Source organism: Rhinolophus hipposideros, assembly GCF_964194185.1.
Source record: "Rhinolophus hipposideros genome assembly, chromosome: 8".
NCBI lineage: Eukaryota > Metazoa > Chordata > Mammalia > Chiroptera > Rhinolophidae > Rhinolophus > Rhinolophus hipposideros.
The window spans coordinates 89,134,388-89,150,284 of NC_138054.1; the positions used below are offsets into that span (position 1 = coordinate 89,134,388).

The window sequence follows — 15,897 nt, forward strand, 5'->3', positions numbered from 1 at the left end:
GTAATTTGATAATATTTATTCAAAAAATTATGAGAAAGGCATGGTACGGAATGAACAATGGCATATTTTCTTCTTCCTCAACGGAAGTCACAAGTTATCAATACGTATTTCCCCACAAACTTCATTGTTCTGATTTCCATGATCCAGAGGAAGTTCTGTCCTTGAGGATACTCAGAACTATGCTATTATAGTGTGGTATTAGCAGCATCCTTGGTACTGGGACAAAAAGCCATGCAGCTTGTTCAAGGTACAAAGTAGTTGATCCATAAATAGTACAACAAAGGACCTTTGTACCAGTACTGGGTCTCCCGGAGGCTCCCCACATGTTTTACCCAGTGGGTCCTGAGGTCAATATCAATATACTCACAGCTGAGCAGGGTATGGGTACTTCTAGGTAGGAAGGCACCACAATAGAAGTTTCTAGCACTGGAATGATTCTACAGTTCATAGAACACTTCAGATGAACTAAGTGTAGTTTTCCAGAAGAAGAAATCAAAGTTAAATTCTGATAGCTTCATCCGCTTCTAGATCATTCCTTTTCAGTACTGCTCCAACACTTAAACTCCACAACGCTAAGGAGGGAAAAGAATGATCCTTCCTCTATCGTCTGAGATTCTAAGCTTTCATTCATTCAGCAGATAAAAAACTACTGGGTGCCAGGCTTTGCAGCCATTCCTGTCTTCAAGAAGTTGGCCTGTTGGCTTCAGTAATAATGTCAGGAGCTGTAGAACTCGACATCTGCCAACTTTATTGAACATTTTCCCTTTATTTAACTTTTCTTTGCAAACTGTGGATTCAGATCTGACTCTCCAATTGCAGTTATAAATATTTTTTTCTTCTGCAGTAATAAATCCTTCATCTAGAAGTGGTATAGCGATGAAATGTAAATTGCAAAAAGGTCCATTCTATTTTTATTGAAAATTTAAGTTTAGTCCTGTTTCTATCACAGAACGATTTTCACGAACCATAGAATTATTCTTTAAAAAATTATTACTAGTCTTTCCCCCTTATCGATTGATCCAACTTCCACACAATTTTAATCAGTACCAAATCATATTAACAAGCTTGTATTTTTAACATAAAGCTATGACTTCATTATTTGGCAGTTCTAGTCTGGTTCAAGTCCATACAAAAGGACGAGAAGAGAAAAAGTGTAAGAAAACAGACCCTTTTTCTGCTTAAATTCACAAATTCACGGATTCACAGATTCATTGTGGGCTGGAAGAAAACAGTGGCTCTTCAGAAACTCCAGACCATTAGACTGAGGTCATGGCTTCCACAAGCCACTCATCAGTGCCCTGAATTCTGAGCTGGAACTGCTGCGCTGACCCAGTGGAGCATTTCTCATGTTCTTGGGGTCGCCATTCATCTTTTGATTACTGAGCTATCATAAAGGCTCAGAGCACTGACAGTCAAATTCTTGAATAAGACCCCTCTCATTCTCTGTGGTTCTCTCTGTTCCAGGGAGCATGACGTCATCTCTGAAGTTGTCCCTGAAGGTAGAAAGATGGTGGATGGCCAGGTCTAGAGCATGAGCCACAGTGGTCTGTGCTAAGAGAGCATGTAAGCCGTACACAGCAGAGGCTCCGACCTCCGGCGGGCATTGCAAACCCGTGCACCATTCTGCACATTCGCGGGCTTGGACCCCAATCTCCAGCTCCAAAGATGGAGCTCTAGGCAGGAGTGTCTTGGCAGAGCCTAATCGGCCATTCTGGTGTGTGCCAGGGAGAACGAACTACTGGCCTCCAGCTCCTGCCAGGCAGTCACACCTGTATTTGGCATAGCTGGAGACGACTGATCAGAGATGCGCTCTGCTAGGTCACCATTGTAAGAATGACTTCTTTGGCCACCCGCGGTGGAGACTGCCCAGAAATAGGCACGTGTCAAATGTTAGTTCCCCTCATAACTAAAGTTAGGATTTTAAATGGACTCTGGCTTTTCACACTTTTATGTGGTAAAGCTAGGGTGTCCTTTTTGATTTCTTATTTGTAGTCAGTTTGATTGAATATTCTTCTGGTTTTAGTGCTACTAATCTCTTGTGTTTTTTTTTTTAAAAAAGGGATTTGTACACTCTAAAAGAACTCCAGCAAAAACCACAATACTGAAAACATTCATATTAGCGACTTCTGGTAAAAAGAAAAAAAATAGCTCTAAGGATACAGCTATAAAAGAAAACAAAAGAGAAAAATAAACCTGATTTTCACCCCACTTTTAAGCTTTAGTTTACGAAACAGGATCACAGTGCCTTTCCCCAGTTACTAACACCCAGACTGTTGCGAATTCCCCAAAGGGAAGTCCTCACGGCTTAGCGTCCGCGATGTTTCTCTGCAAAGGAGCCAGGCTAACCCCAGCGTTCCTCTCCTCGCTGTCAGAGTTATACAAATTATGCTTTTCAATGTACTCCCGGACAAGCTCTGGGACCAAGTAGCGGATACTCTGGCCCCTCCTGAGGGCTCGCCGGATTTTTGTGGACGAGATGTCATTGGTGATCCACTCGTTCACCAGGTGGATGTTGTTCTGGTGTTTCCACAGCACGTCGGATTCGTAGATGAATTTCTGAGCATCGTTTCCGGCCCGCGTAACACATATGAGCCCATAGTCCCCCACGATTTTGGTGATGTCTTCACTCTTCCACAGATTGGGGATGCCGAAGGACTCCAACATATCTGCCCCACACAGCAACTTTACCTGCGGCACATCTGGGAAGAAAAAAGATACACTGCTTCAAGGTATGCCTTTCTAATAACTCCCTGCATCAAAATGAATGTGTGGATGTGTTTTGCCAGAAAGGAGACTTATCGTTCTTATCAGATTCAGATTCTTAAAAGAGACCTAGGACACCTCAACAGTTAAGGACGACTGCAGGAAAAACAAGCTCAGGATGCCGTTTACTCTCCCTCCTTCCCTCCATCATAAAACTTGCGAGGGGCATTTCCCAGGCACCCACACGTACGGAACAGAAAAGGAAAACACAAAGGGGGCTTGCTCAGCCCTAGAATCTTAGCAACTCTGGTCAGTGAATCCTGGTAAAACATACAGACCTTTTATGTTTGGCTCTAGGGATTTTTTCTGATTAAACTGTTGACTTTGTTCAGCCCACTTCCTCTTCTGTCCAGGCTTTTCCAGCACAGGTGAGTCCCGCTTGTGACAACTACCAGCCTCCAGTTTTTTTTGATGGTATCTATCAAACAACAAAGCAACAGAATATTCTTCTTTCTCACAACGCTCAACTAAAAAATAGTCCCTCTATAGATGCCTAAAAGCCTTTGATCCAATGTTAAAGGTGGGGTGATAGTGAAAACATTTAACCACAGGTACATGCGATACCAGGCGGGATGGATGCTCACAGTACACAGTACTGCCAGGTCAGAATGGATGCTGGCCAGTACCCTGCAGTCCAGGGTCCTGGAAAATGGGAATGGAAAGCAAGGAAAATCCCGGGAGCACAATAGATGGTAGCTATTACTATTCTACGCTTCATATATCTGTCGTAACAACAAGAGTTAACATTAATTATTTATTATGTACCAGGCATTATATTAAACCCTTTGCATTTATATGATTAAATGTTCTCAATATCTCATGTCATAAATATTATTATCATTATTACTATTATCCCCACAATGGAAAGGAAGGCTTAGAGTGCCAATACCAGCTCCTAGCAGAGTCCCTGGGACCTGGGAGGCATTCACTAACAATATGATTTTGTGAATATTTTGGGTATTTTAAAGCAACTACATTATCGCCACCATTCCCTCAGAACTGTTTATTATCCCCATTGAAAGAGGACACTGGCTAATTTTCCCAAGGTCATTTAGCTTATAAGAAATAGCAAGGGGGGCGGCTGGACAGCTCAGTTTGGTTATAGCGAGAGCTCTGAACAACAGGGTTGCCGGTTCGATCCCCACATGAGCCAGTGAGCTGTGCCCTCCACAACTAGAGTAAAGACAATGAGCTGCCGCTGAGCTGCTGCTGAGCTCCCAGGCGGCCGCTGAGCTGCTGCTGAGCTCCCAGGCTCAGTTGATTGGAGCACGAACTCTCAACAACAAGGTTGCCGGTTAGACTCCTACATGGGATGGTGGGCTGCGCCCCCTGTAACTAGATTGAAAACGGCAACTAGACTTGGAGCTGAGCTGCGTCCTCTGCAACTAAGATTGAATGGACAACTTGACTTGGGGCTGATGGGTTCTGGGGAAAAAACACACTGTTCCCCAATAAAGTCCTGGAAATACACACTGTTCCCCAATAAAGTCCTGTTCCTCTTCCCCAATAAAATCTTTAAAAAAAAAAAAAAGAAAGAAAGAAACGAAACCACCAGGATTTGAACCCCGGCAGTCTGCTTCTAGAGCCCACACTCTTGACCACTGAAGAGCGTGGCTTGAGCTAGTCCTGCAGATCCACAATGCCAGACATAAGGTCCTCGAGGGGGCGAGCCTGAGGCCTAAAGGGAGGCACCACACGTAGGAGCTGGTATGGCTTTATTCTGGGCTGGTAGCAGGATAAAAAAGTTACTGCTTTGTAACTGCAAAGTCAATCAGGTAACATGCGCTACCCTTGTGGGAGCCAACTCTGGGTCCTCCGTGTCTCTAAATCCCTTCCCTCTTACATAGTTGAGTTGAAAATGAAATGGACAGCAGATGACTATGAAGCCAGAGAGGGTTGGGTAAGGTGGGGACGTAGGAGTCTGGTGTCTGATAGGAGACTCTTCTTCCTGCCAAGCCTGAAAAGTTAAGTCCTCTTGGTAAGTCTCTGTGCTAGACATCGTCTGCTGGCGCAGTGTCCAATTCAACCCTAAACACACTTCCCAGAGATCCTAGGCACAGGTCCTGGATGTGAGTGCGATTCAGCTGATGAGATTCACTAGTGAGAGATTTGGAAGAAAGGAGGGAGGCAGTGGCCATCTTTCTGCAGCTGTGAAGCCTGACATGTAACTGGACAGCATGAGCATGGTGGCCACACTACATTCCACTGCCTAGTCACCAACGTCAGGAGCTTGGAACAGCTCAATGGCACCAGTGGTGGTAGCGGAGGCAGAAACAATCCTGGACTCTGACTGCCGCTGAGGGGGCACGACCTCGAACAAGCCTGGGCTCCCATTCCTCCAGCCCTTTTGACACATTTGCATAAGACCTGAGTCCCTTTCTGCCTAAAACACTCACAGTGGTTTCTGTTTCCTATTTGAACCCTAACTGATAGGGTCAGAATTAGAAGGTTCAGAACTCTTAAGAATGGATATCAAAAAGCCCATTTATTTATTTTTTAAGGAGGGCGCAGCTCACAGTGGCCCATGCGGGGATCAAACCGGCAACCTTGGTGTTATCAGCACCACGTTCTAACCGGCCACCCAAAGCCCTTTTATTTTATACTCAAGATGACATTAAGTCAAAACTCGATGTTACTCACTCCGGTTTCTGAACCCTTGGACCTGTCTCAAAGGCATGAACACAAGAGATTTGTGACAATGCCCAAATGTTTCCATGAAAGCAACACACAAAAATAGGTCTGTCCCTCATCAAGCTTTAGAGCCTCTCTCCCTTAAACTGCCTGCCCCTTTTATGTCGAAGATGGATGACAATGACATCATCATACAAATTTGCCTTTCTCACCTGGGCCACAGACAGCCCAGGCAGACTTCTCTATGTATATTCTCTATCAGAGATACCCATGGTGACAAGCATGTGAACATCTCACAATACAAGGAATGTCATAAAGGCTAAGGAGCCCCCGGACCCCAACCCAGCAGCTGGGCTCCACGACCTTGTCATAACCTTACACAGGGATGGCACAGCCTAAGCCTTGCCAGCCCTAGGAACAGTTTTGTGAATCTGTACGTTCACAGATGCCGGCAGCACTGAAACACGGCAAACAGCCAGGGAAGCCCCCAACCCCTTTCCAGAGAGCTGACAACGCTGATTTCACCGTAAATACCTCAGCACCTCTGCAGTCTCTACCCAGTCCTTCTGAAGGCTTTCCCAGGTGTCCACTTCCACCCACTCGGAGTTCCTGGTGGCAAGTTCTGCCATGATAACTCGGTGATGGGCAGAGATGAGTCCTTTCTTCTTATAAGCATCACCGACAGGGGAGATTATGCCTTTGGTGACTCTGTATTTTCCTAAATAAAGAGTTAAGTTGATATGAGGTGTAACAAATTAGATTTTATTCACAGGAAATATCATCAGTATGATTTTATAATCAAAGATCCCATTTTTGAAAACAGGGATTCAGGTTCATTCATTCATCGTTGTGGTAAATAAGACATAACATAAAATTGATCATTTGAAGAGTGCAGTTTAGTGGCATTTAGTACACACACTTTGTTGTGCAGCCATCACCACTATCATCTCCAGGACTTTTTCATCTTCCCAAACTGAAACTCTGTCCCCATTAAACACTGAACTCCCCCCCAACCCCCATAGTGTAAATTAATTAATGTTGCCGAACTGCCTTGTACAAAGCCTTAATCAATTTGTATTGTCCACCTATAGTGTAAATAAGAGCTCATTTCTGCCCAACCTCTGGTACTGAACACTATTAAGTTTAAAAATTTTTGTCCATGTAATAGGCAAAATATATCTCATTTTTAGTTTTAGTTCCCTGATTATTAAGACTATTAGTGAGTTTGAGCACCCATCTGTAATAAGACAAAATAAATCTTGTGAATGTAGGGAAGGAAAGTTTTCTTCGACCTTCTTGGAGTCCCTGACTGGGTGTGAAAATTGAACTAAGACAGATTAATAGGAGAAAAGCATACACATTTATTTTAATGTAAGGTTTATAGAACACAGGGGCCTTTTATAAGGACACAAAGACCCCAGGAGACAGTTAAACCTGAGTGTTGTAGCGCTAGGTTTGATGAAGAATGGATAGTTGTGGAGAAACACGATGGGGCAAAGACCCTACGGTAAATGTAGTAAATTAGGGGGAACTTAGCAAGACCCATTGGTTCAGGTTCTTCTTGGCACTCTTTGTCTTCAGATATTAGGGTGCTTTCCTCCGGATATAGGGGGCACCTCTCACGAGTTTTATGACCTGCTTCAGGGGAGAAGGGTGGGGAGGAGGGTAGAGTGACCTCCTGATTCTGCCATTTCCTGCAACTCCTTCAGCTTAAAATACCCAATATGCCAAGGTGTCCTTATTTGGGGATAGTGTGTTCCATCCTTGCTTTTGGTGACTGTTCCTACCGGTTCCATTCAGGTAGTCCTTGGCCAGCTCAAACAACCTGAGGTGCATGTTGGTAACAGGATTAAAGGAACCACAAGCAAGGAGGACCACGTCTGTCTTCTCTGAATTTTCCATGTTAACAATTTGAAGTTGTTGATCTGACACCTCCCTTGTTGTCTACAAAAAGAAAAAGAAAATGAGTTCAGTTACAGATCTTTCAATATCCTTCTGTGTTATTTCAAATACAGACAAAAAACAAACTATTGGGCTTCCATGGTTATGCTCGATGAATTGCAAAACTGGCCCCATTTCTCTACTGTCCTTTTCAATGTGCATTAGCAGCGGCGACCCTCAGGAGGGCAATCTTCTTCCCACTCTTTGTAACTTGCTTTGGCCCAAAGAATGTGGCAGATGTGACTGCCAGTCGTGAGCCGAGGCTTTTGAGGCTTTGTACATTTCCGCTTTCCTTTGGATAAAAACAGGCCCAGCGAGCCAGCTGGAGGGTGACAGAACTCGTGGAGGAGAGCTGGTGCTCCCGATAGCCAGCCAACCATGAGCCATGTGGCTGAGGTTACTTTCGATCAGCCAAAGCACTACTTGCTCAGACACAAGGGCAAGCCCAGGAGAGATCAACTGAGCCTGCTGAGATCAGCAAACCCACAGCTGACCCTAGACTCGTGAGCAAAGATGACCGCTGAAGCTACGTAACTGCACTCTTGTGACAACAGTTAACTGATACAACGACAGTAACATCTACCAAATGTAACTCCCCAGCAACCTACCCTTCAAAACAGTATTCTGCCTCTACATCAACTTATCATATTACCACTTTCCACTGAATAATAGTTTACAATTTATAAACCCTTTTCATATGAATTATTCCATCTGACTTTCCATAAACCTAATGAAATAATGTAAGGCATCAGACCCCAAACTTTTATTAAACATATTCATGTATATAGATTTAGAAATCACAGAGCGGCAAAAGGCCCATAATGAAAAGCAGCAATCGCCAACTATATCCTGCTCACCATCCCCTTCATCCAGCTCCCTAAAAGCAACCACTTTTAACTTTTTCAGCTATTTCTCTTGGATTCTACCATATTATGTGTTTTTAATGCTATTTCTTAATTAATCCAATGTAAACAGTGCCTATTTATTTCTCTTATGACCTACGAGGATTAGCTCATATACCCTCACTATCCTCTCCCAAACCTCCATATATATATATGTATATATATATATATATATATATATGTATATATATACATATATATATAGAAGTTTACTTAGTCTGTGTTGAGTATCATCTTCTCCCAGGATTTTGAAGGCACTGCTTCTAGACTGCAGTGCTAATAGTGATAAATATTTTGAATGTAACTTATTTTTTTTCTCCCTTGAAGCTTGTAAGATCTTTTCTCCGGCCCCCGTATTCTAAAATTTTACAATGATGTCCTTTAGTGTGGCTCTATGTTCATCCATTGTGCTGGGCACTGAGCAGGCCCTTTCAGTCTCAAAAGTCATAATCTTCAGTTCTGAAAAATGCCCATGAATTATTTCACTCATGACTTTCTGCCTTCCATCTTCTCTTTGGAAATGCTTACTATTTAGAGCTGAGGCACCTGGACTGCTCTTCCCATTTTCTTATCATTTCTCTTCTATTTTCTCCCTCATGCTTTAATTTCTAGATATCCTCAACTCCATCCTCCGATCCATCTACTGAGCTTTTCATTTCTGCTGTTATACGAAGATGTTTTTTCCTGAGTGTTCCTTTTTTGTGGAATTCTGTTTTTGTTCCACCCAAACATCCTCTCGTATCTCTCCACCAATATTAATGCTGCATTTTAAATTTCCTTCAAAAAAACCTGATAGGGAAAAAAGCTCTGCAGTGTGGGGAAGAACGGGAGGTGGGGGGAGAACAGAGAAGAGGAGAACAGAAACCAATGCAGGAGCAGTAAGAAACTCTGAGATTATCACGGGTCAAGATGGCGCAGTAGGTAAATGCTGTGCTTCCCTCCTCTCATGACCACATCAAAATTACAACTAGACCACAGAACAACCATCATTGAGAATAACCTGAAATCTTGCTGAACTGAAGCCCTACAACTAAGGACATACAGAGGAAGCCACGTGGAGACTGATAGAAGGGGTAGAGAAGCAGAACAGCCGGGTCCCATACCCCCATGTGACCATTAAAAATCAGCAGAGACATCTCAGCTGCAGAGGTCCCCCCAGAGGAGCAAAGAGTCCCAGCCCGACACAAGGCTCCCCAGCCCAGGGTTCCAGTGCCGGGGAGACAACTTCCTATAAATTCTGGCTGTGAAAACCAGCAGAGACTGTGGCTGAGTGAGACGAGGGCAGCTGCAGTCCCAGGTGCTCCTCTTAAAGGGCCCGCATACAGACTTACTGCTGAGGGATTCACTCGCTCTGGGTTCCAGTGCTGGGGCAGTAGCTCGAAAGGTGCCAGGGACACACGAGGAAATAGTGAGTTGTCTCGCTTCAGGGCCAGGGCTGGAGGGGCAGCTTTCTCCCACACGGAGAGCTGTAGGAAGCCACTGTTCCTTTGGTGAGCACTCCCCACTCCATGCATGCAGACGCAGGCAGACACCATATTCGAGTCTCCATCAACCTGGCTAACACCCTTTGTTTACCACACCCTGGTGATTCTGAGACCCCACCCCACCGAATTTGAGGGCCCACACAAGCCACTTCCAATGGCTTCTCCATACAATTCTGTCTTGGCTCATGCTGTGGACTTTCCTAAAATCTCTGAAAGGTTCACAAAACCTAAACAATCAGCATCTGGCTTCAGCGTGTCCTATACATCTGGCTAAGCAGCCCTAACCCGGGCACTCGTGGCAGCCAGCTTTGGTTTGCAGCTTGGCCTCTCAAGGTACTTCCAAGCCCAGAGCATTGGCTACAATCTGCAATTGCTTTGTGGCTCATGACAGGTGGCCTCAGGCTGGGCACAGGCTGCAGCTGAACTAGGCCTACAGCAGGTCCCCTCCCAGGAGGTCCTGGTGCTAGCATACATAGTGGCCAGCTTCAGACCAAGCCGGAGCATCACCCAGCTGCTTCCAAAGATGACACACCCAAAGGGCAGATTGGGAAGGCACAAGAGCCCTGCTAAAGCAAATCCTGATCTACAGGGTCAGCCCTTGCACAACAGCTCCTTCACTGTAGTTATAGCCAGTCCTCATAATCAATCAGTGCGAGGGTCAATCCCTCCTACTGATGTGCAAATAGTAACCAAGTCTCAACTACAACAGGAGGGCACACACAACCCACACAAGGGAAACATCTGGAGCACCTGACTCTGGTGACCAGGGAGACTGTGCCACTGGGTCCCACAGGACATCTCCTACATAAGGCCACTCTACTAAGACTCATAGCAGTCATAGGGAGTCATAGCAGCCCTACCTAATATATAGAAACAAACACAGGGAGGCAGCCAAAATCGGGAGACAAGGAAACATGTCCCAAATAAAAGAACAGAACAAAGCTTCCAAAAAAGAAAAAAACAAGATGGAGACAAGCAATCTACCAGACACAGAGTTCAAAATACTGGTTACATGGATGCTCGATGATCTCAGGGAGAACTTCAACAAAGAGATAGGAAATACAAAAATGGAGATAGAAAACATAAAAAGGAACCAGTCAGAAATAAAGACTACAATAACTGAAATAAAGAATACATTATAATCAACAGATTAGATGAAGCAGAGGATCAAATCAGCAATTTAGAAGATAAGGTAGCAGATAACACCCAATCAGAACAGCAAAAAGAAAAAAGAATCCCCCCGCCCCCCCACCAAATTAAGATAGTTTAATTAAGATAGTTACTCTGGGACAACATCAAGTGTACCAACATTAGCATCATAGGGATACCAGAAGGCGAAGAGAGAGAGCAAGGAATTGAAAACCTAGTTGAAGAAATAATGACAGAAAACTTCCCTAACCAAGTGAAGAAAATAGGTATACAAGCCCAGGAAGTGCAGAGTCTCCCAAACAGGCCCACACGAAGACACATCGTAATTAAACTGCTAAAGGTTAAAGACAAAGAAAGTCTCCTAAAAGCAGCACAAGAAAAGCAGTTAGTTACCTACAAGAGAGCTCCCATAAGACTGTCAGCTGATTTCTCAACAGAAACTTTGCAGGCAAGGAGGGGTTGGCACAAAATATTCAAAGCGATGAAAAGCAAGGACCTACAACCAAGATTACTCTACCCAGCAAAGCTATCACTTAGAATCAAAGGGCAGAAAAAGAGCTTCCCAGAAAAAGCTAAAGGACTTCATTACCACTAAACGAGCATTACAAGGAATCTCAGAGGGACTTCTTTAAGATGAAAAAAAAAATACTACTAAAATGGCAATAACTACATATCTATCAACAATTACTGTAAATGTAAATGGATTAAATGCTCCAATCAAAAGATAGGGTGGATGGGGCAGCCAGTTAGCTTAGTTGGTTAGAGCGTGGTGCTCTTAACAAGGTTGCAGGTTCGATCCTCACATGGGCCCCAGTGAACTGTGCCCTCCACAACTGCATCGATTAACAAGGTTGCAGGTTCGATCCTCACATGGGCCCCTGTGAACTGTGCCCTCCACAACTGCATCGAAACAGCTACTTGACTTGGAGCTGATGGGTCCTGGAAAAACACACTTCAATAAATAAAAGTTAAAAAAAAAAGATACGGTGGCTGAATGGATAAGAAAACAAGACCCCTACATATGCTGCCTACAAGAGACTCACTTCACATCTAAAGACACATACAGACAAAGGGATAGGAAAAAGATATTTCATGAAAATGGAACAAACAAATAAAAAACCTGGGATAACAATACTTATACCAGATAAAATATACTTTAAAACAAAGGCTATAACAGAGACAAAGAAGAACCCAGCAATCCCACTTCTGGGTATTTACCTGAAGAAACCCAAAATGCTACTTTGAGGGGACTTATTTATCCATATGTTCGCTGCAACATTGTTTACAACGGCCAAGATATGGACACAGCCTGGGTGTCCATCAGTGGATGAATGGATAAAGAGGAGGTGGTACATATATACAATGGAACATTGCTCAGCCAGGGAAGGAAATGGGTTCTTGCCATCTGCACTGATATGGATGGGCATGGAGGGTGTTGTGCTGAGCAGAGTCTATCAGACGCAGAAAGAGAGAGATACAATGAGACTTTGCATATATGTGGAATCTAAAGAACAAAGTAAACAAACAAACTCATACAGAAAACATTTTGATGGTTGCCAGATGGGAGGGGGATTGGAGGGGTGGGTGAAAAACGGGAAGGGATTAAGAAGTACAAATTGGTTGTTACACAGTAGTCTTGGGGAGGCAGGGTACAACATAAGGAATATTGTCAACAATATTGTAATAACAATGTATGGTGTCGGATGAGTACTAGATTTATCAGGGGATACATAAAAAAGGTGAAAGGATTAAGAAGTACAAATTGGTAGTTACAAAATAGTCATAGGGATGTAAAATAAAGCATAGGGAATATAGTCAATAATATGGTAAGAGCTATGTATAGTGCCAGGTAATAGGGGGATCACTTTGTAAATTATATAAATGTCTAACCACTATGCTGTACCCCTGAAATTAAATACAATAATATTGAATATCAACTGTCATTGAAAATTTTAAAAAGGGGGGAGAAAGAGAAAGGGGATAAGAAGTCCAAATTTCCAGACATAAAACAAGTCATTGGAATGTAATGTACAGTATGGGGAATATAGTCAATAATATTGTGACAGCATGGTACGGTGTCAGATGGTTGCTGGACTTATCATGGTGATCACCTCTTTAGGTATATAAATGTTGAATAACTATGGTGTAAACCTGAAATTAATATAATATTGTATGTTAGCTATATTTTAATAAAAATCTTTTTTTTTTTTTTTTTGTTGAGAGCCCACTGGCCCATGTGGGAATCGAACCGGCAGCCTTTGGAGTTAGGAGCACGGAGCTCCAACCGCCTGCGCCACCGGGCCGGCCCCTAATAAAAATCTTTTTAAAAAGAGCTGCTGGGAAGTTCTGAGTGGGTAGGTAGGGCTTTGCACAGTGGGATTCAGAGTACAGTACCCTGGCTGCCAGTATGGTAGGTGTTTCCCTGGATTCGTGAGGTTCCACATAAACGTATCATCCAATCTCCTGTGTGAATGGCATAACAGTTAAGAAACTGTGCTCTAAAATCAGACTGCCTGGGTTCTAAGTGCCTCCGTTTAAGTGGCAATGGAAATAAGAAACATTTATTCGGTAAATATTTGAAGCCTCCAAACAAAGCACAGTGGTAGGGATCACAGGGATACTGCCAACTGTTGATAGGAAATAAATAAATGTCACATGCTCCATGTGACATTAAAAAAATGAGTTCATTGGTAAGAATGATTTAGATGTCCTACCTTTCAATTATGATCCCAAGGATCTTCCCAGGGTTCACTTAGGGCTTGTTCCACCCATCCCATCCCTACCCCCCAAATTCCCAAAGTACCTGTAGAACTATGGGATGGGGGTGAATGCAACAGTCCCACAGTACTCTGGGCACACTGGGAAATTGCGGTATCCCGCCAGCTACTGAGCATGGTCTCAAGGCCTAAGGTGAAGGGCTGGGTTCCACCGGAGCCAAGTGTCAGTTCCATCCCCACCCTACTCAAGTTGCAGGTACCATTCCCCAAGGAAGACTAAGCTGTGAGCTGGAAGAACAGTGAGGCTGAGATAACAGGAGGTAGTGATTCCCAAGGGACCTGCGTGCTGTACAGGGAAGGATGGAACAAAGAGCTTGGAGCCCCTCCCTGACCTTGGGGATGAGCTCAGGTTTCCAGGTCCTTCCCAGGGGAAGGGTTGGGGAAGGGGCGGGGAAGGGGCTGGGGGAAGTTGATCTCTCAGCTTAAAGCAAGCTTTCTCCCTTGTCACATTCATGACCTGTCTCAAATATCTAGCTCAGTTCTATTAATTCACTGTGAACACAACCAACCCGAGCTCAGATTAGACTTTCGACCCTCAAAACCACAGAAGAATTAAGTTACAGTGCACGCCTACCATAGCCCAGGGTGGCTTTAAAAAAACACAAGGATCTGTCTCTGTCCACAGGCGAGTACTTGCTCCGCATCCCTGCAGGATATGCGTGCAGGGAAGGGGACAGGCAAGTGACGAATAGCTGGAGGGTTGGAAGCTCTCACAGGACTCCCCTTGCTGCGGGCGCTCAGGCATCAGGGCCACCATGATCCACTTCTGTCTGGCCCACACAGCCTACCACTTGCACTGCTGGCTGCCGCGATCCCATCAGCTCAGGCTGTAAGTGTCCCTCCCCAGCCCACCAGGACAAAAGTTCATTTCTTCCTGAGGCGATCTTGAAGTTTAATTGATATTTACTTTCAATTTTAAAATCACTGACCCTCTTAGGTTTTGAAAACATCGATGTATAAACATGAATGAAACATTAAGTGAGTCTTTAAAACATTCGCTTTTTCAAAAAGAATAGTAATTGTTCGGCTGTTGTCATCACATTTCAGGAGGCTATCTTGGCTGACTTAAATAATGTGACTGACTTGACAATCTCTGGAATTTATACCTCTAAAAAAGACGATATTCCTTTCCAAACAATAACTTTAAGGAGGTAACTATACTCTAGTTCTTACAATCTGCCATTGCTTTAAATAGTCTAGGGGAATATTTCAAAATTGCCTATTTTTTTGAGTACCTTCACTGCAGATAAATCTTTGTTTTTGGAGAATGAATTTGGTTTCTATAAACACGCAAAAGTCACTCAGTGCTAAACCCAATGACTAAAATAACCAAGGTGACTAACAGAGTTTATGGCGAAGATACAGAACTGTTAGCTAATGAGGAAGATTTTCTTATGTGCGTGAAAACTGTATACATGTAATCTCAAAAGAATTTCAAAAGCGTTTGAGCAGTGACCGCGGACGTCACTTGGTTGGGTAGTTTACCCCTCAGTTTATTACTTACAACTCAGTGAGAACCGTCTGGATCTTCACCCAGAAGCTAGCCCAGGGCTAGCCCAGCCTACGGGTGTGGTTCAGACTCTCAGACCTGGTTCAAATTCTAGTTCTACATTTACTCCTAGGTGTTTGTCTGTTTCCTCATGTATAAAATAGGGAACCACAGTCCCTACCTCATAGGATTTGTGCTTATTAAATGAGAAAAAGGCGTATAAAATGTTTGACACATTTGTCTACTAATTATAGATTCGTAACTCATACTATTACTTATGGATGGCCTTACGGTATTAATTTACAGTCATGATAAAAGAACCAAGGTTCTAAATATGCCTTAGAGACCAGTATCAAACAGTGCCTGCGACACAGTAGGAGCTCAATAAATGGTAGCTCTTATTAACATTCTTACTGAAGTATTGTTAAACATAATTTTGCCCTAACAGGACCTCAATTCATCTTTGCTATGTTTAAAAGTTCTCTGTGGTTTGATGTAACATTATCCGGAAAGAGAACCTAAATTTGGTTTCGTGAAGCCATTTTATCACTAAGCAGTCATATAAATGTAACTTACTGTGTCCCATGCAGCCAAGTGACAGTGTTCTTGTTCGGGATCACCACCCTGGCTCTCCAGTTTTATGTTCTGCTAAGGTAAGTGCTCTCACCAGCCCAGCCCTCACCTGGCAGCTCGGCATGCCTGCGTCTTCCCTGCGGAGATGGTTCCGGTGCTCTCTGCGCTTCCTGCTTCCTGTGCCATGT

At 43.7% G+C, this 15,897-nt stretch overlaps 2 protein-coding genes across 7 annotated transcripts in view; one reads left to right on the forward strand and one right to left on the reverse strand.

Moving 5' to 3' along the window:
• NMNAT1 (nicotinamide nucleotide adenylyltransferase 1) overlaps positions 1-15,897 on the reverse strand; it is a 25,971-nt gene continuing 10,074 nt past the window's right edge. For 4 of the 6 annotated variants that reach the window (XM_081057383.1, XM_081057386.1, XM_081057384.1 and 1 more), the window contains exons 4-7: positions 7,182-7,338; positions 5,929-6,112; positions 3,042-3,181; positions 7-2,699 (exon numbers count right to left, since the gene is read on the reverse strand). In XM_081057383.1, coding sequence (XP_080913509.1) covers positions 2,299-2,699; positions 3,042-3,181; positions 5,929-6,112; positions 7,182-7,296 — 840 coding nt within the window. In that variant the 5' untranslated portion in view covers positions 7,297-7,338 and the 3' untranslated portion in view covers positions 7-2,298. Of the gene's footprint in view, positions 2,700-3,041; positions 3,182-5,928; positions 6,113-7,181; positions 7,339-15,897 lie in introns of all 6 variants that reach the window. The other 2 variants (XM_081057381.1, XM_081057382.1) reach the window with 1 other exon arrangement.
• Positions 14,269-15,897, forward strand: part of LOC308501279 (uncharacterized protein) — a 4,527-nt gene continuing 2,898 nt past the window's right edge. The window contains exons 1-2 of the mRNA XM_081057394.1: positions 14,269-14,476; positions 15,727-15,789. Of these exons, the coding sequence (XP_080913520.1) occupies positions 14,403-14,476; positions 15,727-15,789 (137 nt within the window). The 5' untranslated portion in view covers positions 14,269-14,402. The remainder of the gene's footprint in view (positions 14,477-15,726; positions 15,790-15,897) is intronic.